We start from the raw sequence: 23,943 nt of genomic DNA, 5'->3' as shown, positions 1-23,943 counted from the left end.
AGTGGTTAGAGCGTTGGGCCAGTAACTTGTATCCCTGAGCTGACAAGGGAAAAAAATCTATCATTCTGCCCCTGAACAAGGCATGTAACCCACTGTTCCTAGGCTGTCATTGTAAATAAGAATTTGTTCTTAACTGACTTGCCTAGTTAAATAAAGGTTAAATAAAATATATATCTGGTAATGAATCGATGACATTTGTATTATACCACAATATCAGAGTCTCAAACATTCTGCTGTGTCATAGATAGGCAAATTATATAAGTGTGCTGAAATTCAACTGGTATACCATAACTGGTATAATATAATGTAGATTGACGTTTATTGTCATGAGTTTTGTCCTGGACAATGAACTGAGCGATTTTCACTTAGGCCATCTGCAAAGTCAAAATTTGATATATTGTAAAAATTCATGAAAACTAAAATGAGCTTTTGGTATTAATTTAAGTTTAGGGTTAGGCATTAGGGTTAACTGTGTAGTTAAGTTTGGGGTTAGATTTGAGTTTAGGGTTAGACATTAGGGTTAACTGTGTAGTTAAGGTTAGGGTTATATTTAAGTTTAGGGTTAGGCATTAGGGTTAACTGTGTAGTTAAGGTTAGGGTTAGATTTTAACTGTGTAATTAAGGTTAGGGTTAGATTTTAAATAAGATTGTATGACTTATGGCTGTGCACGCTAGTGACCACTCTGCAAAGCTGCCTCCAGAACAATATTAATCACTAAAAACGCTAACCTGCTTATAGAATAGTACACTTCTTCTCAACAGCAGAGAGGGAGACAGGCTCCAGAGAAAGCGCATGTGTGATTCCGCTCTCCATGCAGGCAGCCCACCACTGGCAAGCTCCCCTCATCTTATGTGTAACGTCTCTACTGCCCGACAGCCGTACGTACCAGCGTCCGCCGGCACTGCGGGGGAAGATTCAACCCATAATGGATTGCTAATGAACGGAGCCTCTCTTTTTCTTTTCGTCTTGTTTTTCCCCCGACTGTCATCCTCTTCAATGTCTCTTATCAGTTTTTAACCAAAACAAAATGAGGATTTCTGGTGACCAGTTTCTATTGATATTGTCTGTCTTTCGGGGACTCACAATGGGGGCTTTCCCAAGCAGTGTACAGATCGGTAAGTGTAGCCTACAGCAGTGCTTGACAATCAAAAGGGCATGGACATTTGCCAATCGGGTTATGAAGCGGTGAATAAGGTCTTGTTTTCATTATAGTTTATGTGACTGTGTTAGGAAATAGGCTACTTGTTCATCATTCATGATCACATAACATTGACATTGCAAAGTAGAATTGACTGAGAATTTAAAATCGCCGACACAAACCTATTACTGTATTAAAATTACAATTTAATTTGTTCCTAGTTGATTCAATGTTTTGTCTCGTATGTGCACAAGGGAAACATGTATTTATGGTCATACATAACTGTTCCAGTGCGGTCCTCAGCAGTCGGTGTCCTTTCAAAGCCCCACTGCAGCAGTAGCCTAGTGCTCCGAGCAATGACTTGATGCTTCGCTTGGTCGGAGCGAATGGATCAGCAGCGGGGATTCTCTCAAAGTGTGTGTAGCCCTGCTGCAGTGCACACTCGCCCCTGTTAGATTCAGAAGACTCCGTTCTGCTTTTGCATAAACCCGTTTGTCATAGTCATACTGTTTCATATGTTGCTGGCTGGGTTCTTTGCCACTGAGAAAACACGAGGAGCGCGTTTATTCAATCTAGAGCCTCTATCCGAACCCAGCTAAAGCACTGACTATATGTAGCCTAAAAGCCGGGCCGTGGTGGGATCTCTGCTAGTGTCAAGTGCCCTCGGTCTTTTAGCCTTTAACTTACGGTGTTGGCCCTGGCCCAAAAAGGAACCGTAAATCCAGTGCGTTAATATTACTGCTGAGTCGATCGAATTGGCTTATTTATAGCTCAAGCACATCCGAACAAATCATGCTGAACGCAAATAATTTGGAGACGAATGATATCTCTCTGTCGAATAGTCATTTTGAACTTAATAGATGTGTGGTGTGTTTTAAAGGTATATTCCAATGGGCCACATTTCTATTCAAGCTTGGTTGACCTTTTACGATTTCCAGGCAGTGTCCTTTGGGAGGGACAATGTGTTAAGGTTATTGGCTGTGTTAAGGTTATTGGCTGTGGCTCTTGTTTTTCATCAAAAGCATTTACTGTATGCGCAGTGTCAGACATCCCATTGCTCACTCACTCTCTCTCTCTCCATCCATCCATCCAACCATTGCTCTCTCTCTCTCTCTCTCTCTCTCTCTCTCTCTCTCTCTCTCTCTCTCTCTCTCTCTCTCTCTCTCTCTCTCTCTCTCTCTCTCTCTCTCTCACTCTCTTACTCTCTTGCTGTCTCTCTCCCTGCATTTCATTTCGCTATGTATTTATAGCTAAATGGTGACAATAAAGGATTTAAAAAACATATACTGTATATATAATACATATAATAATAAATACCTTTCTCTCATCCCTCTCTCCCTTTCTCCCTCTCTCTGCAGGCGGCCTGTTCATCAGAAACACGGATCAGGAATACACAGCATTTCGCCTGGCCATCTTTCTGCACAATACCAGTCCCAACGCGTCCGAGGCCCCCTTCAACCTGGTGCCTCATGTGGACAACATCGAGACGGCCAACAGCTTTGCTGTCACCAATGCCTGTGAGTACAGACTGGCCAGATGCATCCCAATTTCATGTTTTAATGGCTATCTTTCTCATCTGACCAGTCAAGTCAAACTCTGGTTTGGATGCCAGGGTGTTGGCATAACACAATTGTGTCCATTGTTAGACTGTGATTGCAGAGGGTAAAAGTCCAGGTTGGGGTGGATGGAAGGGTGGTTGGGATTCAGATTGTCTAATGGCATGAGAAAGGTTGCCCTTTACCGTTGTGAGACTATAGTGGTATGTTACTGTATGCTATGGTGAGAGTGTGAGAAGATAGTGTGTCTGTGTGCCTTATTTCTTTCTCTGTCACACACATGTGCACATCCATGATACATACACATGGACACAGTATACAGTATGTCCCCCATGAACACTGCAACATGACAGGATACTCTCTGGCTCCCTCCCAGCTTCAACTTAGTGTGTGTGTGTGTGTGTGTGTGTGTGTGTGTGTGTGTGTGTGTGTGTGTGTGTGTGTGTGTGTGTGTGTGTGTGTGTGTGTGTGTGTCTGTGTGTGTGTGTGTGTGTGTGTGTGTGTGTGTGTGTGTGTGTGTGTGTGTGTGTGTGTGTGTGTGTGTGTGTGTGTGTGTGCGTGTGTGTGTGTGTGCGTGTGTGTGTGTGTGTGCGTGTGTGTGTGTGTGCATGTGTGTGTGTATGAAACAAACTGTGATTCTTATCTAGCAAGGCACTCTCTCCCCCTTGCATACATTAGAGCATGTACATGCATTTATGTATGTACGTCTATGCAATGTATGTGTGTGAGGTTGTTGTGGTAGGCTGTGCATGTTTCCCTTCATCGCTATGGCTCAGCAGCAGGTAGCGAGGAGCAGTGTTGGCTAAGCCTGTCATTGTTTGTTTGCGGGGAGTGACTGCTGGTTGTGGTGGTGAATACCCTGCTGCTAACCTGAGGAGCCCTGTGTGAGAGAGGCTTGTCCTTTCTTGCCCCTGGGTACGACTGCAGTCTGGTACTGGACGTGACTTCATCTACTCTGCTTTAGTATACACACACATCTTTCTCCCTCACAGTCAGGCTTTGCTCCCTCACAGTCATCTCTTCTCATCATCCTCAGCTGGGTTGGCTTCCATAGTTAAGGTCAACATCTGCCCGTTCTCAGTCTATCTCTCTGCTCATGACCTGTTGGGGATTTGTATATAGTATAGAATTGTATAGTATAGTCACTGGCGGACTTACCATTAGGAAGAAGAAGCAATTGACTCAGGCCTCACATCATAAAGGGGCCTCATGAGCTGGGCCTAAAAAATACATTAATATGTCGGCTTACCGCATCTGCTGGTGTTTGTCAGACCAGGAGATATCTTGAAAATCGTTTTTCTCACGAAAACGTCTGTAGATTCGGTTTGCCCTACAAATTAATATGTTATTATGACCCCTATATGGAACGAGGAGACTCTCACAAACACAACGGTGTTCTCCGTTCTGCTCTATGGGACTCGTATGAAGGTAACCCGGTGCCGGGACGAAAAATGAATGGAAGTGAATAGGGCATTTCCACGTCAAAGGTATACAGGTAATTCCAAGGTAATAAAAAAAATCACTATATATCTCAGATATAAGACAGACACTTCAAAACATACTTTATTTTGATAAAATGTTGGACTTCCTATTATTTCATATATGAATCTGTTATTCAATGTGTTTCTATGGGTTAATAGCATATTATGTTTCATCAACAACAACAAAAAATATCTTAATTCTGTTTTGTCAGAAGTGTGCTCTATTCATAAAATTGACATACATAAAAAAAAAAAAATCCTTCCATTTCCCTGCCATCCTCACTATAGACTGTGAAAATAATTGTCACACACTGTTGCACGATGACACTAATCTGGTGAGCGCTATTGGACCTCCGCCCAAGCAAGTCATTCGATTGGTTTGACGTTTAGCGAGGCGAAACTGATTTACACCGGGTCTTCTCCCATATTTAGCTAGTTTTCTGCCATGAACTTACCCAGGCATACCTTATTAGGGAGACCTGGTTCTCATTGAGGCTAGCTTAGTAGAAACCCAGCCCAGGGCCCTTAGACTCTAGGGGGATTCAATACGCATTTATTTTGGAAAAAGACAGGTGCTGCTGATAATACTGCCATTGTCGTTGAGGCAGAGGACATGTATGTGTAGCCCATGTGTCTGATGCTGTCTGGGGAAAAAGAGGATGGCATGTCAGCATCAGATACATGGGCTACAGATAGTAAGACAGAGGGGCGCTGTTTCGCTCGCTCGGATGCTTTCTCTGGTAAGATAGTTTCTCCCACTTGCAAATTGAAAGTTGGTTGGCTGGTGCACAGTGCACTGTTCGGATGCTGGAATAATTTTGGGATGAACGTGTGAAGATAATCTACTTTCTGAAGTTATTTTTTGACAATCAGATAAAAACACCACGACTGGTTTTGTTTATGGCGCCTTAAAAGGTAATACATTTTTATAGTTAAATTACCTCTTTAATATATAACCCATTAAAACATTTTGTCCACGCATTTGGAGGGGCAGAGGGTGCCTCAGACTGGCCTCTGCCTCCAAATCACTAAGTCTGCCGTATAGTACAGCCTCACCGGTTAGGGCCTAAATTGTTAGGGTCAGAAGGTCGAGGGATGTCACATTGAGCATTGGTTGACGGTTGAGAAATAGTCCATTCCATTCGGTGTTAGTTGAACACAGATGCGTCACAGCCTGTGTTAGTGTCACATCGAGTCTCGTCACGTACTGTACTTGCGTCAAGTTGAAGGTTGTCACATTGAATTGCGTAGTATGGCATGTCACGTCGAGTGGGGTTTCAATTCACTACATTCTCACCAGCCCCCCATGGTTCACATAATGTGCTCTAGTCTTTGGCTGCATCCCAAATGGCACCCTGTTCTCAGTATTGCACACTTGTCAAAAATAGTGCACTACAGTATGTAGGGAATAGGGTGCTATTTAGGACACGGGCTTTGTATTTCATTTCGATTCAATATGCTCATTCCCCCATCTCCCATTCACCATTGTATAACTGCTATCTACGGCTAGGCTATGTCCCATTCTTTATGGCTGTGTGTGTACCGACTTCTACGTTCCATGCTATCCTCAATGTCCATGGTTCATATTGGACGTTTGTCTATTTGGTTCCATCCATTCTCTATTGCTGGTCACTGCAGAGTCTATTTCTCCCTTCTGTCAATCCTCCATGTCTCATACCAGCATTTGATGTTCACCTACTAACTAAAGGCTATGTTCCATCCATTCTCTATTGCTGTGTGCATAGCAGCAACATCCAATCCATGTCTCATATTTGGTGTTCATCTACTATAAGCTATATGGTCCGTTCTCTTTTGTTACTGTGCAGCAGCATGCACTATCTCATCATTTCTCTCTCTTTTGCACCAATCCCCATGTCTCATATTTGGTGTGTTAGTGATTTGTTGCTCTCTGGTTCTCTGGGGTGCAGTGTTTCTCTCATCTGTGTTTGGCCCCAAGGCGGGTTCCCAGGACAGATGATTTGGCTTCTGATGATCCCTCTCACCCTCCAGGAGTCTATAAATACACCAGGCCCCCCGCCTCACCGCTTGTCTTTTATTATCAACGATGCGATATTAGAAAACTGATGGCTAAATTAAGCAGAAGATGAAGAGTTGTGTCTGAGACATGTGTTTGAGGAACGGGGTGTGTGTGTGTGTTTGTGTGTGTTTTTACAGTGTGTATGTGTGTTTATAGTGTGTGTATGCACTTGTGCATGTGACACTCTAATGTACTTGTCCTCTTGCTCAGTTGTGCACCGGGGCCTCCCACTCCTCCTTCTATTCTGGTTAGGGCCAGTTTGGGCTGTTCTGTGAAGGGAGTACACAGCGTTGTACAAGATATTCAGTTTCTTGGCAATTTCTCACATGGAATAGCCTTCATTTCTCAGAACAAGAATAGACTGACGAGTTTCAGAAGAAAGTCTTTGTTTCTGGCCATTTTGAGCCTGTAATCTAACTCCAACTAGTCTAAAGAAGGTCAGTTTTATTGCTTCTTAATCAGCACAACCGTTTTCAGCTGTGCTAACATAATTGCAAAAGGGTTTTCTAATGATCAATTAGTCTTTTAAAATGATAAACTTGGATTAGCTAACACAACGTGCCATTGGAACACAGGAGTGATGGTTGCTGATAATTGGCCTGTACTCCTATGTAGATATTCCAGTTTCCCGTTACAGTAGTCATTTACAACATTAACAATGTCTACACTGTATTTCTGATCAATTTGATGTTATTTTAATGGACAAAAATGTGCTTTTCTTTCAAAAACAAGGATATTTCTAAGTGACCCCAAACTTTTAAACAGTAGTGTATAGTTTTTTTTATGAGCATGGCCTTATTTCTGTTACAGCATACTGAATGACTCATTCATATTCCATTCACCCAGCTCAATGTAACATCAATAGATTTGGGGTACTACACGATACTCAAATCTCCCTATACCCATCATGAGGTTGCTACAACCTAGCCAATGAATGAATGTTTACAATGTAGGTGCACAGGTCGAGAGAATCTTTAGTAATCAAGGTGACAGACAGTGACACATTTAATACTGCCTTGCACACTCTTGCCTGCATCTAGCTGATCTAGGTTGTAATCATTAGTCAACAGTTGCAAACAAGAGTTTCTATTGGACAAATTCAAGTATGTTTATCCCCGTTTCATTCCGTTTGCTTCTGTTAAAGGAAAGTTTTTCAACAGAATGGTCGGAATGGATACACCCCTGGTCCCCCGCGCTCCTCCCCTCTCACCTTTTCCCTTCGCTTGTGGACTTCATTGCACCACACGTCAGCTGTCTATGACCAGGCAAAAAAAACTTTCCAAGCCAAACACTCATATCATAACCGCTATAGACAGCCTACATCATTGTCACCATCTAACGTCATAGTCAACATAGCTAATAGAACAAACGCATTAGTAAACCTGCTAAAATCATGCGGTACAGTGTATAGTCAGCAAGCACTTTAGCAGTTACCAGCTGGCCCTGGTGGCAATTAATTAATACAACCAAAAGCTTGCCTTGACTTGGAAAAGTTCCAGTGTTGGATTGCCATAGCCAGCTAGCTAATATAGCATCCTTATCTGTTTGAGCCGGGTGTTTGAGTAGGCTAAACTAGCTAGCTAGCTAAGTAAGTGAAAGTGGGAAAAATACAATGACATATAGCTAGCTCTACCTCTCTTGCTTCTCTTTCATTTTTTAAGAAATTAACTATTTTAGTCAACTACACACCACATTTTATGCACCGCAGTGTTAGCTAGTTGTAGCTTATGCTTTCAGTACTAGATTCATTCTCTGATCCTTTGTTGTGTAGACAAAGTCATTTCATTCTGCAAGAGCTCTGATAGGTTGGAGGAAGTCCTCCGGAAGTTGTCATAATTACTGTGTAAGTCTATGGAAGGAGACGAGAACCATGAGCCTCCTTGGTTTTGTATTGAAGTCAATGTACCGAGAGGAGGAGGGAAACTAGCTGTCTTCCAGCTACACCATGGTGCTAACAGAGTGCTGTTGAGGCTACTGTATACCTTCATTGCAAAACAGTTTTAATCAATTATTTGGTGACATGATTATATTAAGTATAGTTGTATCTATAGTTTCACTTTTTCTTTTTTTATGAAGTTCACTGAGGAGGATGGTCCTCCGCTTCCTCTTCCGAGGAGCCTCCACTGGATATATGTAATATAATCTCCTATACGAAGGTGCTGCTTTCCCTTTTAATCATCGTCAGTAAGAATGATTGAACAGAAAGTGTCTTTGACATTTATATGACATTGTAGTGGATTGGTATTGTCACCTTAAATGTCCATTGTTACCTGATAGAGAAGTAACCAGTCAGCTGGTTTCAAAACTAGTCGCAACAACGTTATTCTAGTGGTATTTTGTGACGACATGGTTGTCTACTGATAGAATTATGTTTTTTTTGTGGTTGTAATATCACGTGTCTACAACCAGAAAACTAGTTTATAAACAGAAAATAACATTATTATGACACCCCATGCCCAATTTTGCCCGCTAGGAACTGACATATAGCTTGAGGTAGAGCCAAACCATTTGTCCTCCTGAAGTTAAGTGTGAAAAGCTCCCATCAAGAAGAGCAGAGAATTCCGACTCCCTTTCCTCTCAGCTTAATGGAAGTCAACAGGCAACCATTGATTGGTCGAGCCAAATCAGAACGGAATTACATCAGCCAATCAATGCGGCTCCAATAGCTGAGGGGCAGGAGAGACTCTGAGATCGAACAAGAACTGACATGCTGAGCTCTCTTTCTCTCTCCCTCCCTCTCTCTCCCACACACACACTCTCTCTCTCTCTCTCCCTCTTTCCAATTTCTCTCACTCTTTCCTCTCATCCCCCCTTTCCAGTCTGTATCACATCCGGCTGTGATTGGGATTCCCATAGGGCGGCGCACAATTGGCCCAGCGTCATCTGGGTTTGGCCAGGGTAGGCCGTCATTGTAAATAAGAATTTGTTCTTAACTGACTTACCTAGTTAAATAAAGGTTAGATAAAATATATTTTAAAAATGCATTGTTTACATCACTCTCTCTCTCCCTGTCTCTGCTTAGATATAAAGGGTTTGAATAGGGTCCGAATGACCTTAACGCTGGTTCAAGGACATATGTTTCCAAAGAGAGAAATAAAGAGAGCCTGAGAGAGGGACCTACAGTAATTGTGTGGAAGATTTACTTCATCCAACAAATCCCGTCGGTGACAGTCTACAAAGCTGACAAGGGTAATTGCCATGACGATGAGAATGGATGCTGGTATGTGCACCCTTTTCACACTACTGAGCCAAGTTGAGTCGTACTGCGTTGGCTTGGTTGGGCATCCACCATAGTTCCTGGAACCGTGCGCGAAAGGAAAATGGGAACAGAACATATCCAAACCAGTACCACAAAGTACAATACCGACGGAGTCTGCCCGATAGTGTGAAATTGGCAATTTTGGATTTTTCTCTCCAGGCAGAGATTTATTTCCAAAATACCAACATTGACTGTGACTTATTGAATGAGTAGAGGATCTTGAGAGGAAGAAAAAGAAGGAAGAGGGTTAGGGATTGAAGGGGTTGAGTCCACCTCTCACAAACTGCGCTGCTGCCCCCCTGTCTCTCTCCTTATTGACATAGTGACACGTTCATCTCTGATGACTCATTAATATTCTGCATGGCACTCTGACTCAGTCTCCTCCACACCAAGTGTATGTGTGTTATATAGTGGGTAGTCAGGTATCTACATTTCTATATTCTATAAGGGTCTACTCTGGTTTCTAAAGGTGTCTAGGAGCACATGTATGTCCATGTATCTCTCGATGTCTTTCTGTTTTTATGTGTGTGTATGAACAGTATATGTACAGAGTGCATGTAATACATATTACGGTAATGTATCACTACATGTTTGTATGTTGTTTTCGGCTATTATGCCCCTTTTCCTCCCTTAGCCTACTTAATGGAACCCTTTCTAGGGCTTTTCCAGAAAGAGAGAGATAGAGAATGAGATAGATCAAATCAAATCAAATGTATTTATATAGCCCTTCGTACATCAGCTAATATCTCGAAGTGCTGTACAGAAACCCAGCCTAAAACCCCAAAAAGCAAGCAATGCAGGTGTAGAAGCACGGTGGCTAGGAAAAACTTCCTAGAAAGGCCAAAACCTAGGAAGAAACCTAGAGAGGAACCAGGCTATGAGGGGTGGCCAGTCCTCTTCTGGCTGTGCCGGGTGGAGATTATAACAGAACATGGCCAAGATGTTCAAATGTTCATAAATGACCAGCATGGTCAAATAATAATAATCACAGTAGTTATCGAGGGTGTAGCAAGTCAGCACCTCAGGAGTAAATGTCAGTTGGCTTTTCATGGCCGATCATTAAGAGTATCTCTACCGCTCCTGCGGTCTCTAGAGAGTTGAAAACAGCAGGTCTGGGACAGGTAGCACGTCCGGTGGACAGGTCAGGGTTCCATAGCCGCAGGCAGAACAGTTGAAACTGGAACAGCAGCAAGGCCAGGTGGACTGGGAACAGCAAGGAGTCATCATGCCCGGTAGTCCTGACGCATGGTCCTAGGGCTCAGGTCCTCCGAGAGAGAGAAAGAAAGAAAGAGAGAATTAGAGAGAGCATACTTAAATTCACACAGGACACCGGATAAGACAGGACAAGTACTCCAGATATAACAAACTGACCCTAGCCCACCGACACATAAACTACTGCAGAATAAATACTGGAGGCTGAGATAGGAGGGGTCAGGAGACACCGTGGCCCCATCCGATGATACCCCCGGACAGGGCCAAACAGGAAGGATATAACCCCACCCACTTTGCCAAAGCACAGCCCCCGCACCTCCAGAGGGATCACTTCAACCACCAACTTACAATCCTGAAACAAGGCTGAGTATAGCCCACAAAGATCTCCGCCACGGCACAAACCAAGGGGGGACGCCAACCCAGACAGGAAGATCACGTCAGTGACTCAACCCACTCATAGATAGATGGAGAGAATGAGATAGAAAGAGAGAGGGCTGTGAGTGACCCTTTAAATGACAGGTATCAAGCCTGATGTCTTCTAGGATTTCTGATGTACCTAAATGGAGGTAATTGGTTGTGTGTGTGTGTGTGTGTGTGTGTGTGTGTGTGTGTGTGTGTGTGTGTGTGTGTGTGTGTGTGTGTGTGTGTGTGTGTGTGTGTGTGTGTGTGTGTGTGTGTGAAGTTCTGGGAGAAAGGTTAGTAGGAGTTGTTAGGAGAGAGGAAGGGATGGAGGGATGTAGGGAGGGGTAAGGGGAGAGACGAGGGGGCTTCTCCTCTAATGAGGGATTAATGTGGCCAGGCGGATGAAGGGATGGAGGGATAAAGGGAGAGGGAAAAGGGGGAGAGGTGAAGCTGGAGGGGACTCATAAATTCTAACCCTAATTCCCTTAATTAAGAAACAAATCACCTGAGAGCAGCCACACAGAGACCACCTTAATGGAGAGCCATGGAGACGAGAGAGAGAGAGAGAGTGTTTGTCTCACTCTATATCTGCTTGTAAAAGAGAGTTACATAGAGAGAAAGATACACTGTGAGGATGTGTGTGTGTGTGTGTGTATGCATGTGTGTGTGTGTGTACACGAGCTGTCATAGCACCGTTCTCCCTCTAGCGTGAGATGCACCCTTGTGTTTGTGTATGAACTTCTCAGCTGTAACTCCAGTATCGACTTGGCATTTTTCAAAGCTGAGAGGAGCGAGCGGTCAGGAAGAGAAGAGACAGAAGAGCTAGCAGAGCGCCCATCTTTTGTCAGACTCAGAGCTTCCTTCCTCTTCTCATATATAGTAACTGAGGAACCAGCGTCCTGTTCAGTAGGTGGGAAACGTTTTGAAATGTTTTGAAACGGGGAGGTTATATACTATCATATTATTTTGGCCTGCTCCAAAAAGCAGCTTCCCTTTTGTCTCTCTGTGTGTGTGTGTGTTTGCGTGTGTGCGTGAAGGAAGGAAGGAAGGGAGGGAGGGAGGGAGGGAGGGAGGGAGGGAGGGAGGAAGCATAGACATATGTATGGCATTTCCCATAGCTTATTAGGCGCTTAGGTGGAGCCAACAACATAGTGCTTGCACCTATCCAGTCCTTTTAACTTTTAACACCAATGGTCTGGGACATAGGGAAGGAGATAAGAATGTTTTTGGCACCGGATATTTCTCTCTTATCACTATGGAACCAGGGTTGTGTTCAGTTGCCAGAAAACCTTTTAAAATGGAGTGAAACAGGCTGTTGCAGAAAATATTGTGCCCTAATGAACATGACCTATCTTTCTCATGGCCAGCCATATTGAAAATTGTTGATGATGATGTAAAGCCTTTGAACCTGAATCCCAGACATGCCTTGTTCACCCTGGAGTGGGACCCCAGTTCAGTTTGTCGAAAATGTTTTCAAACGAGGAGGTGCTACCTGAACTTCTTCAAAAAGAACACAGATTTTGCTTTCCATTGCAAAATGTTTTTCTTCGGTGTGTCCAACTGAACGCAACCCATCTTTTTCATAATCATCCCTGTTGACGATGTAAAGCCTTTAAACCTGATTCCCAGCCAGGCCCTGTTCACCCCCAGTGGAACATTACAGTCTGCTCTTGGCCCTGTTTCTGCTCTACCTGTCCTTCAGCCTGATCTAGTGCGTGTGTGTATGTGCGTGCGTGTGTGTGTGTGTGTGTGCGTGCCTGTGTGTGTGTGTGTGTGTGTGTGTGTGTGTGTGTGTGTGTGTGTGTGTGTGTGTGTGTGTGTGTGTGTGTGTGTGTGTGTGTGTGTGTGTGTGTGTGTGTGTGTGTGTGTACTTTGGTTTTATTTTATTTGGCAGACCTGACTGATAGCAGGGCTCTCTGTTTTATGATGAATCACTCCAGTCTCAAAGCACAGTGGGTGAGGACAGGAACAGGCAGAGAGGGAGAGAAGGAAAGAGGAAGAGACATACAGTGAGACTGGGAGAGGGGAAGGGGAGAAGGAGGGGGCGGATGGAGACTAGTCAAAACACAAGGACGTCACTGGGATGGGTTGACTTTGCATTAACAGCCCCCTCACCCTTCCCCCATCCAGCCAACCCACTTCCCTCCCACATCCAGCCAACCCTCCACTGTCCTCTGTCCTCTACTTAGCATCATCCAGATATTGAGTAGGCTTCACGGAACAGAGTAGGAGCGCTGATCTAGCCTCTACAGGATCGGCGTCCTCCCCCCCGCGGGACGGTTGAGCTAACATAGGCTAATGTGGTTAGCATGAGGTGGTAAGTAACAAAAACATTTCCCAGGACATAGACATACAGTATATGATATTGTCAGAAAGCTTAAATTCTTGTTAATCTAACCGCACTGTCCAATTTACAGTAGCTATGACAGTGAAATAATACCATGCTATTGTTTGAGGAGATTGCACAGTTATGAACTTCAAAACGTATTAATAAACCAATTAGGCACATTTGGGCAGTCTTGATACAACATTTTGAACAGAAATGCAATGGTTCATTGAATGAGTCTAAAACTTTGCACATACACTGCTGCCATCTAGAGGCCAACATCGAAATTGCGCCTAACCTGGAATAGTACATTGTGACCTTTCTCTTGCATTTCAAAGATGATGGAACAAAAACAAACAACAAAACCCTCATGTTTTTTCTTTTTATTATCTTTTACCAGATCTAATGTGTTATATTATCCTACATTAATTTAATATTTCCACAAACTTCAAAGGGTTTCCTATCAAATGGTACCAAGAATATTCATATCCATGCTTCAGGTCCTGAGCTACATATAGGCAGTTCGATTTGGGTATGTCATTTTAGGCAAAAATGTAAAAAAAAAGGGTCCGATCCTTGAGAGGCTAGGATCAGTTTTGCCTTTTAACATAACAATGAATAATGGATAGGGGAGAAAATATCCTAGATCAGCACTTCAACACTTTATGAATGCAGACCTAAATGAAGGATCTCTTCAAATGTTCCTTACAGAAAAGGGCAAATAGAGAGACTATTTTGAAATTGAGATCAAATTATATAAATGTACTCTATTTGTTCCACATCTCCAGACAACATATTGAATTACCTGCAGAGATAATTGGAGTGGATGAATTTGGGTTGTTGGAGACGGTACTATGGATGATTGGCGATGAAATACAACCAACTGACGTTTGGGTACAGCAACTATTTCAGCTCTTAAATCTCTTCATGTCAAAAAGCAATGAAATGAGGTATAAACGAGGTTGTGCTCATGTGGAGTAGAGTTGTTATGATGTTGTTGACTAATGTGTTGACAGCATCATCAGTAACTCCTTTTGCACTGTCTGCAGGGCAGATATTGACTTTGCTTCATATTGCAGTGTGCTACTATCTGTAAAGTCAGTAGTGAAGATCTTTTATATTTTGGACTGCAGCTACGAACTCAGTGGGGAAAGTGGTTGAAATGGCGTCATTACAACCAACTTAGTTTTTAAAATTAAATAACGTCATTACAATGTCATTACAACCAGCTTTGAAGAAAAGAAGGAAGTGAAGTTGAGTGCTACCTAGCCCAAAATGGTTTCAGTTATATGAACATGACCTATACAATTATACCATACATCCCACTTGGCAAAAACTGGTTGAATCAATGTTGTTTCCACATCATTTCAACCCCCAAAATCAATTTGATTATGTTTAATCAACATGGAAAACTGATTGGATTTGCAAAAAGTCATCAAAGTCATCAACCATCAACACAGTGATTTTTTACCTTTTTATTTAATGTTGAATTCACTTTAGTTGACAACTCAATCAAATGTAAATGAAAACTATACATTGAACTGACATCTGTACCCAGTGGGATGACACTCACATCTTTATCTCATGTTCTGTCATTTATTATTCATACACAGTCGTTGTCATAAATCATAACACACTATCACACATTGGTTTGTTTATGTTTGTTGCTATTTTTTGTTAGCCAACATCTTTTTTGATGACATCATCAAGATGTCTAAGAAAGTAGTATTTTGGTTGTTGTCTGGTCAGATTACAACCAGGTAAAGATGTCTTTCTCTGGTCTCAAAAAATATATGTACAAAAAATACTATTACAACCAGTGTACAACCTTATCACAACGTCACAATCAACGTCAGCCTGACGTCATTGCAACATGTTTTGTCTGCTGGGATCTAGCTGTGATAGTGTATTATTATGATGACGGGTTGTTCTGATAGATGGTCACAGTGGAATATGACCCCAGTGATTGAGCCATTCTTGAGTCAATTTCTATCAGCATGTTAAATGTGCAACCAGAGGGGAAAAAAACTCTAGACCACCTTTACTCCACACGCATACAAAACTCTCCCTCACCCTCCATTTGGCAAATCTGACCCTAATTCTATCCTCCTGATTCCTGCTTACAAGCTAAAATTAAAGCAGGAAGCACCAGTGACTAGATCAATAAAAAAGTGGTCAGATGAAACAGATGCTAGGCTACAGGACTGTTTTGCTAGCACAGACTGGAATATGTTCCAGGATTCCTCCGATGGCATTGAGGAGTACACCACGTCAGTCATTGGCTTCATCAACAAGTGTATCGATGACGTCGTCCCCACAGTGACCGTACGTACATACCCCAACCAGAAGCCATGGATTACAGGCAACATCCGCACTGAGCTAAAGGATAGAGATGCCGCTTTCAAGGAGCAGGACTCTAACCCGGAAGCTTATAAGAAATCCCGCTATGCCCTCAGACAAACCATCAAACAGGCAAAGCATCAATACAGGACTAAGATTGAATCGTACTACACTGGCTATGACGCTCGTCGGATGTGGCAGTGCTTGCAAACCATTACAGACTACAAAGGGAAGCACAGCCGAGAGTTGCCCAGTGACACGAGCCTACCAGACGAGCTAAACTACTTCTATGCTCGCTTCGAGACAAATAACACTGAAACATGCATGAGAGCACCAGCTGTTCCGGAAGACTGTGTGATCACGCTCTCTGCAGCCGATGTGAGTAAGACCTTTAAACAGGTCAATATTCACAAGGCCGAAGGGCCAGATGGATTACCAGGACGTGTACTACGAGCATGCGCTGATCAACTGGCAAGTGTCTTCACTGACATTTTCAATCTCTCCCTGTCTGGGTCTGTAATACCAACATGTTCTAAGCAGACCACCATAGTGCCTGTGCCCAAGAACACTAAGGTAACCTGCATAAATGACTACCGACCCGTAGCACTCACGTCTGTAGCCATGAAGTGCTTTGAAAGGCTGGTCATGGCTCACATCAACACAATTATCCCAGAAATCCTAGACCCACTCCAATTTGCATACCGCCCCAAAAGATCCACAATCTCTATTGCACTCTACACTGCCCTTTCCCACCTGGACAAAAGGAACAGCTATGTGGGAATGCTATTCACTGACTACAGCTCAGCGTTCAACACCATAGTGCCCTCAAAGCTCATCAATAAGCTAAGGACCCTGGGACTAAACACCTCCCTCTGAAACTGGATCCTGGACTTCCTGACAGGCCGCCCTCAGGTGGTAAGTGTAGTTAACAACACATCCGCCATGCTGATCCTCAAAACAGGGGCCCCTCAGGGGCGCGTGCTCAGTCCTCTCCTGTACTCCCTGTTCACTCATGACTGCATGTCCAGGCACGACTCCAACACCATCATTAAGTTTGCCGATGACACAACAGTGGTAGGCCTGATCACCGACAACGACGAGACAGCCTATAGGGAGGAGGTCAGAGACCTGGCCGTGTGGTACCAGGACAACAACCTCTCCCTCAACGTGATCAAGACAAAGGAGATGATTGTTGACTACAGGAAAAAGAGGACTGAGCACGCCCCCATTCTCATCAACGGGGCTGCAGTGGAGCAGGTTGAGAGCTTCAAGTTCCTTGGTGTCCACATCAGCAATAAACTAACATCGTCCAAGCACACCAAGACAGTTGTGAAACCTCTTCACGACAAAACCTTTCCCCCTCAGGAGACTGAAAAGTTTTGGCATGGGTCCTCAGATCCTCAAAAGGTTCTACAGCTGCACCATCGAGAGCATCCTGACTAGTTGCATCACTGCCTGGTATGGCAACTGCTCGGCCTCCGACCGCAAGGCACTACAGAGGGTAGTGTGAATGGCCCAGTACATCACTGGGGCCAAGCTTCCTGCCCTCCAGGGCCTCAATACCAGACGGTGTCAGAGGAGGGCCCTAAAAATTGTCAAAGACTCCAGCCACCCTAGTCATAGACTGCTCTCTCTGCTACCACACGGCAAGTGTAACCGGAGCACCAAGTCTAGGTCCAAGAAGCTTCTAATCAGCTTCTACCCCCAAGCCATACGACTCCTGAACACCTAATCAAATGTCTACCCAGACTATTTGCATTGCCCCCACCCTCCTCTCCTCCTCTTTTAAACTGCTGCAGCTCTCTGTTGTTATCATCTATGCATAGTCACTTTAATAACTCTACCTTCATGTACATATTACCTCAACTAACCAGTGCCCCTGCACATTGACTATGTGCCAGTACCCCCCTGTATATAGTCTCGCTATTGTTATTTTAATGCTGCTCTTTAATTACTTGTTACTTTTATTTCTTATTCTTATCCGTTTTTATTTTAAACTGCATTGTTGGTTAGGGGCTCGTAAGTAAGCATTTCACTGTAAGGTCTACTTTCACGACTTCTACCGAAGTCTGCTCCTCTCCTTGTTCGGGCGGCGTTCGGCAGTCGACGTCACCGGTCTTCTGGCCATCGCCACTCCACTTTTCATTGTTCCATGTGTTTTGTCTTGTTTCCCCTCACACCTGGAATACATTCCCTAATCACACTACATATATATTCCCTCTGTTCCCCCCATGTCTTTGTGTGGAATTGTTTTGTTACGTGTTTTGTGTGACGCGCCAGGCTGGTTTTTCCCCAGGTACCGTGTTTAACCTGAAATATGTTTAATTCTTAAACATTTGCATCATTGTGACTGTTGTCGCGCTTTTCACTTTTGCCATTGGCTGGAGGTTTTTTGACGCAGTTGCGTCCGTCTGTTGTTGCTTCTGCCAAATAAAGTGTGCGCCTGATCACAACTCTCTGCTCTCCTGCACCTGACTTCTATACCAGTAGCGCACAACCTGACATCTACACCTGTTGTATTCGGCGCATGTGACTAATAACATTTGATTTGATTCCATCAAGGTCTTCACTAGATGAGATTGTGGTGTAGGCACGGGTGGGCCTGGTGGGCGCAGGCCCACCCACTGGGGAGACAGGCCCACACAATCAGATTGAGCAAAAAATATATATACAGTACCAGTCAAAAGTTTGGACACACCTACTCATTCAATGGTTTTTCTTCATTTTTACTATTTTCTACATTGTAGAATAATAGTGAAGACATCAAATCAATTAAATAACACATATGGAATCATGTGGTGACCAATAAACAAATCGACATATATTTTATAGTTGAGATTCTTCAAAGTAGCCACGCTTTGCCTTGATGACAGCTTTGCACACTCTTGGCATTCTCTCAACCAGCGTCATGAGGTAGTCACCTGGAATGCATTTCAATTAACAGGTGTGCCTTGTTAAAAGTTAATATGTGGAATTTCTTTCCTTCTTATTGTGTTTGAGCCAATCAGTTGTGTTGTGACAAGGTAGGGGTGGTATACAGAAGATAGTCCATATTATGGCAAGAACAGCTCAAATAAGCAAAGAGAAATAACAGTCCATCATTACTTTAACACATGAAGGTAAGTCAATGCTGAAAATTTCAAGAACTTTGAAGAATCTAAAATCTAATATATATTTTGATTTGTTCTTATGGCTGCAATCCCAGTAACGGGATGATATGACAACAGCCAGTGAAAGTGCAGGGAGCCAAATTCAAAACAACAGAAATCTCATAATTAAAATTCCTCAGACATACATGTTTCTTATACCATTTTAAAGGTAATCTTGTTGTTAATCCCACCAAAGTGTCCGATTTCAAATATGCTTTTCAGCGAAAGCACTACAAACGATTATGTTAGGTCACACCAAACCACAATAAGCACAGCCATTTTTCCAGCGAAAGATAGCAGTCACAAAAAGCAGAAATATAGCTAAAACTAATCACTAACCTTTGCTGATCTTCATCAGATGACACTCATAGAACTTCATGTTACACAATACATGCATTTTTTGTTTGATAAAGTTCATATTTATATTAAAAAATCTCAGTTTACATTGGCGCGTTACATTCACTAGTTCCAAAAACATCCAGTGATAGTGCATAGCCACATCGTTTCAACAGAAATACTCATCATAAATGTAGATGATAATACAAGTTATACACATGGAATTATAGATATACCTCTCCTTAATGCATGTCAACGTCGTGTGTATAGGTGGCAGGGAAGTCAGGCGCAGGAGAGTTAAACGAAGTGTAAATGGAGACTTTTAATAAATGTCCACATAACATGCTCCAAACACGAAAATATACATACATAAAATAAACATGGGTACGAGGACCCGTCGCGCACCTATACACCAAGAATCAACACTTGACATAAAACAATCTCTGACAAACACATGAGGGAAAACAGAGGGTTAAATACACAACAGGTAATGAATGGGATTGACAACAGGTGTGTGGGAAGACAAGACAAAACCAATGGAAAATGAAAAATGGATCGATGATGGCTAGAAGGCCGGTGACGTCGACCGCCGAACACCGCCCGGACAAGGAGAGGCAACGACTTCGGCAGAAGTCGTGACATTACCCCCCCCCTGACGCGCGGCTCCAGCAGCGCGTCGACACCGGCCTCGGGGACGACCCGGAGGGCGAGGTGCAGGGCGATCCGGATGGAGGCGGTGGAATTCTTTTAACATGGAAGGATCTAAAACGTCCTCCACCGGAACCCAGCATCTCTCCTCCGGCCCGTACCCCTCCCAGTCCACGAGGTACTGAAGGCCCCTCGCCCGACGTCTCGAATCCAAAATGGATCGAACAGAGTACGCCGGGACCCCCTCGATGTCTAGAGGAGGCGGAGGAACTTCACGCACTTCAGCCTCCTGGAGCGGGCCAGCCACCACCGGCCTGAGGAGAGACACATGGAACGAGGGGTTAATACGGTAATTAGTGGGCAGTTGTAACCTATAACATACCTCGTTCACTCTCCTCAGGACTTTAAACGGCCCCACAAACCGCGGACCCAGCTTCCGGCAGAGCAGGCGGAGGGGCAGGTTTCGGGTCGAGAGCCAGACCCTGTCCCCTGGTGCGAACACCGGGGCCTCACTGCGGCGACGGTCTGCGCCAATTTTCTGGTGCCTTATGGCACGCTGAAGGTGGACGTGGGCTGCCTCCCAGGTTTCCTCAGCGTGCCGAAACCAATTGTCCACCGCAGGAGCTTCGGTCTGACTCTGATGCCAAGGAGCCAGAACCGGCTGATACCCTAATACACATTGAAAAGGGGTAAGGTTAGTGGAGGAGTGACGTAGCGAGTTCTGGGCCATCTCTGCCCAGGGCACGAACTTCGCCCACTCCCCCGGCCGGTCCTGGCAATAGGACCGCAGAAACCTGCCCACATCCTGGTTAACTCTCTCCACCTGCCCATTACTCTCGGGGTGAAAACCTGAGGTAAGACTAACCGAGATCCCCAGACGTTCCATGAACGCCTTCCAGACCCTTGACGTGAACTGGGGACCCCGATCAGACACTATATCCTCAGGCACCCCATAGTGCCGGAAAACATGTGTAAACAGGGCCTCTGCAGTTTGTAAGGCCGTAGGGAGACCGGGCAAAGGGAGAAGACGACAGGACTTAGAGAACCGATCCACAACGACCAGGATCGTGGTGTAACCCTGTGAAGGTGGAAGATCAGTCAAAAAATCCACTGACAGGTGCGACCACGGCCGTTGAGGAACGGGTAAAGGTAGAAGCTTACCTCTAGGCAGGTGTCTAGGAGCCTTGCACTGGGCGCACACCGAACAGGAGGAAACATAAATCCTCACGTCCTTAGCTAAAGTGGGCCACCAGTACCTCCCATCAAGACAGCGCATCGTCCGACCTATCCCAGGATGACCAGAGGAGGGTGATGTGTGAGCCCAATAAATCAATCGGTCGCGGACAGCAGACGGAACGTACAGACGACCAGCTGGACACTCAGGAGGAGAGGGCTCTGCACGTGACGCCCGCTCAATGTCCGCGTCCAGCTCCCACACTACAGGCGCCACCAAACACGACTCTGGGAGTATGGGAGTGGGATCCATGGGCCGCTCCTCTGTGTCATACAGCCGAGACAATGCGTCTGCCTTGACGTTCTGGGAGCCTGGTCTGTAAGTAAGCGTAAACACAAAACGAGTGAAAAACATGGCCCACCTTGCCTGGCGAGGATTTAGTCTCTTCGCCTGCCGGATGTACTCCAGATTGCGGTGGTCAGTCCAGATGAGAAAAGGGTGATTAGCCCCCTCAAGCCAATGCCTCCACACCTTCAAGGCTTTTACGACAGCTAACAGCTCTCGGTCCCCCACATCATAGTTTCGCTCCGCCGGGCTGAGCTTCTTCGAAAAGAAAGCACAGGGGCGAAGCTTCAGTGGCACACCCGAACGCTGAGAGAGCACTGCTCCTATCCCAGCTTCGGATGCGTCCACCTCTACTATGAATGGCAAAGAGGGATCCGGATGAGCCAACACAGGCGCCGAGGTAAACAGAGCCTTCAGTTGTCCAAAAGCCCTATTCGCCTCGGCCGACCACTGCAAGCGCACCGGTCCCCCCTTTAGCAGTGAGGTAATGGGAGCTGCAACCTGACCAAAACCCCGGATAAATCTCCGGTAGTAATTGGCAAACCCTAAAAAACGCTGCACCTCCTTTACCGTGGTTGGAGTCGGCCAATTACGCACGGCTGTAATGCGGTCGCTCTCCATTTACACTCCTGAAGTGGAAATCTGATGCCCTAGGAAGGAGATGGATTGTTGGAAGAACAAGCATTTCTCAGCCTTGACATATAGATCATGCTCCAACAGGCGACCAAGCACCCTGCGCACCAGGGACACATGCTCGGCGCGTGTAGCGGAGTATATCAAAATATCATCGATATACACCACTACACCCTGCCCGTGCAGGTCCCTGAAGATCTCATCTACAAATGATTGGAAGACTGATGGAGCATTCATCAACCCATATGGCATGACCAGGTACTCATAATGACCTGAGGTGGTGCTAAATGCCGTCTTCCACTCATCACCCTTCCTAATACGCACCAGATTGTACGCACTCCTGAGATCCAATTTTGTGAAGAAGCGGGCCCCGCGCATTGACTCCATTACTGTATTGATCAAAGGTAGCGGGTAACTATATTTTACCGTGATTTTATTGAGATCTCGATAATCAATGCACGGGCGTAAACCGCCATCCTTCTTCTTCACAAAAAAGAAACTCGAAGAGGCGGGTGAAATGGATGGCTGAATGAACCCCTGACGCAGGGATTCAGAGATATATGTATCCATAGCCACTGTCTCCGCTTGCGACAGGGGATACACGTGACTCCTGGGATATGCAGCGTCTACCAGGAGATCTATCGCACAATCCCCCTGTCGATGGGGTGGTAATTGAGTCGCCTTCTTTTTACAGAAGGCGAGTGCCAAATCGGCATATTCTGGGGGAATGCGCACGGTGGAGACCTGGTCTGGACTTTCCACCGTAGTAGCACCAACGGAAACCCCTACACACCTACCTGAGCACTCTCGCGACCACCCCGTGAGAGCCCTCTGTGGCCAAGAAACAGTGGGGTTATGATAAGTTAACCAGGGTAGGCCTAGCACCACAGAATACGCAGGGGAATCAATAAGGAAAAGACTAATCTTCTCCTTGTGACCCTCCTGCGTTATCATAGACAAAGGTGCGGTGACCTCCCTGATAAACCCTGACCCTATTGGTCGACTATCTAAGGCATGAATAGGGAAAGGCATATCCACAGAAACAATAGGAATCCCTAAACTATGAGCTAAATTTTTATTAATGAAATTCCCAGCCGCGCCTGAATCTACTAGCGCCTTATACTGGGAATGCAGGGAAAAATCCGGAAAAGTGACAGAGACAAACATAAGTGCAGCAGAGGGCTCTGGATGAGTATGGTGCCTACTCACCTGGGGTGATGCCAGAGTGCCCTGCCTGCCTTCTCTATTCCCAGAGGAACCAACCCGGCACCGATCAGCAGTGTGATCTCTGCGATCATAGATGGTGCTCGAGCGGGTACCCCCTCCGGTCTCCCTGCGCACCATCCCTCCCAATTCCATAGGTTCGGGAGAGAGAGTGCGGGAGGATGGAACAACCAGACCCCGATCTAGACGTCCCCGAGTAGCCAGCATGTTGTCCAGCCTGATGGACATATCCACCAGCTGGTCGAAGTTGAGGGTGGTGTCTCTACAGGCCAGCTCCCGACGGACGTCCTCGCGTAGACTACAACGGTAGTGGTCGATCAGGGCCCTGTCGCTCCATCCAGCGCCGGCAGCCAAAGTCCTAAACTCTAAAGCGAACTCCTGTGCACTCCTCGTCCCCTGCCTCAGATGATAGAGGAGCTCACCCGCTGCTCTGCCTTCGGATGGGTGGTCGAATACCTTCCGGAAATGGCAGATGAACTCCTCAAAATGGTCCAACGCCGTATCCTCTCCACACACAGCGTTGGCCCACTCCAGGGCTTTCCCGGTGAGGCATGAGACGAGGGCGGAACTTTTCTCACGGTCTGATGGTACTGGAGAGACCGTGGCCAGATACAAGTTCAGTTTTAGGAGAAAACCCTGGCAGCTGGCAGTATCTCCATTGTATCCCGTGGGTAGGGATAA

General features: G+C 45.2%; 1 protein-coding gene across 3 annotated transcripts in view; it reads left to right on the top strand.

The window, feature by feature from the left end:
* The first annotated feature begins 1,028 nt into the window (after window positions 1–1,028).
* The window catches only part of LOC120056894 (glutamate receptor 4), a 226,099-nt gene continuing 203,184 nt past the window's right edge, over window positions 1,029–23,943 (top strand). For all 3 annotated transcript variants that reach the window (XM_039005160.1, XM_039005159.1, XM_039005161.1), the window contains exons 1-2: window positions 1,029–1,116; window positions 2,498–2,656. In XM_039005160.1, coding sequence (XP_038861088.1) covers window positions 1,029–1,116; window positions 2,498–2,656 — 247 coding nt within the window. The remainder of the gene's footprint in view (window positions 1,117–2,497; window positions 2,657–23,943) is intronic.

This window comes from Salvelinus namaycush, chromosome 12 (assembly GCF_016432855.1).
Source record: "Salvelinus namaycush isolate Seneca chromosome 12, SaNama_1.0, whole genome shotgun sequence".
Classification (NCBI taxonomy): Eukaryota; Metazoa; Chordata; class Actinopteri; order Salmoniformes; family Salmonidae; genus Salvelinus; species Salvelinus namaycush.
This window is presented reverse-complemented; position numbering and strand designations above follow the sequence as displayed.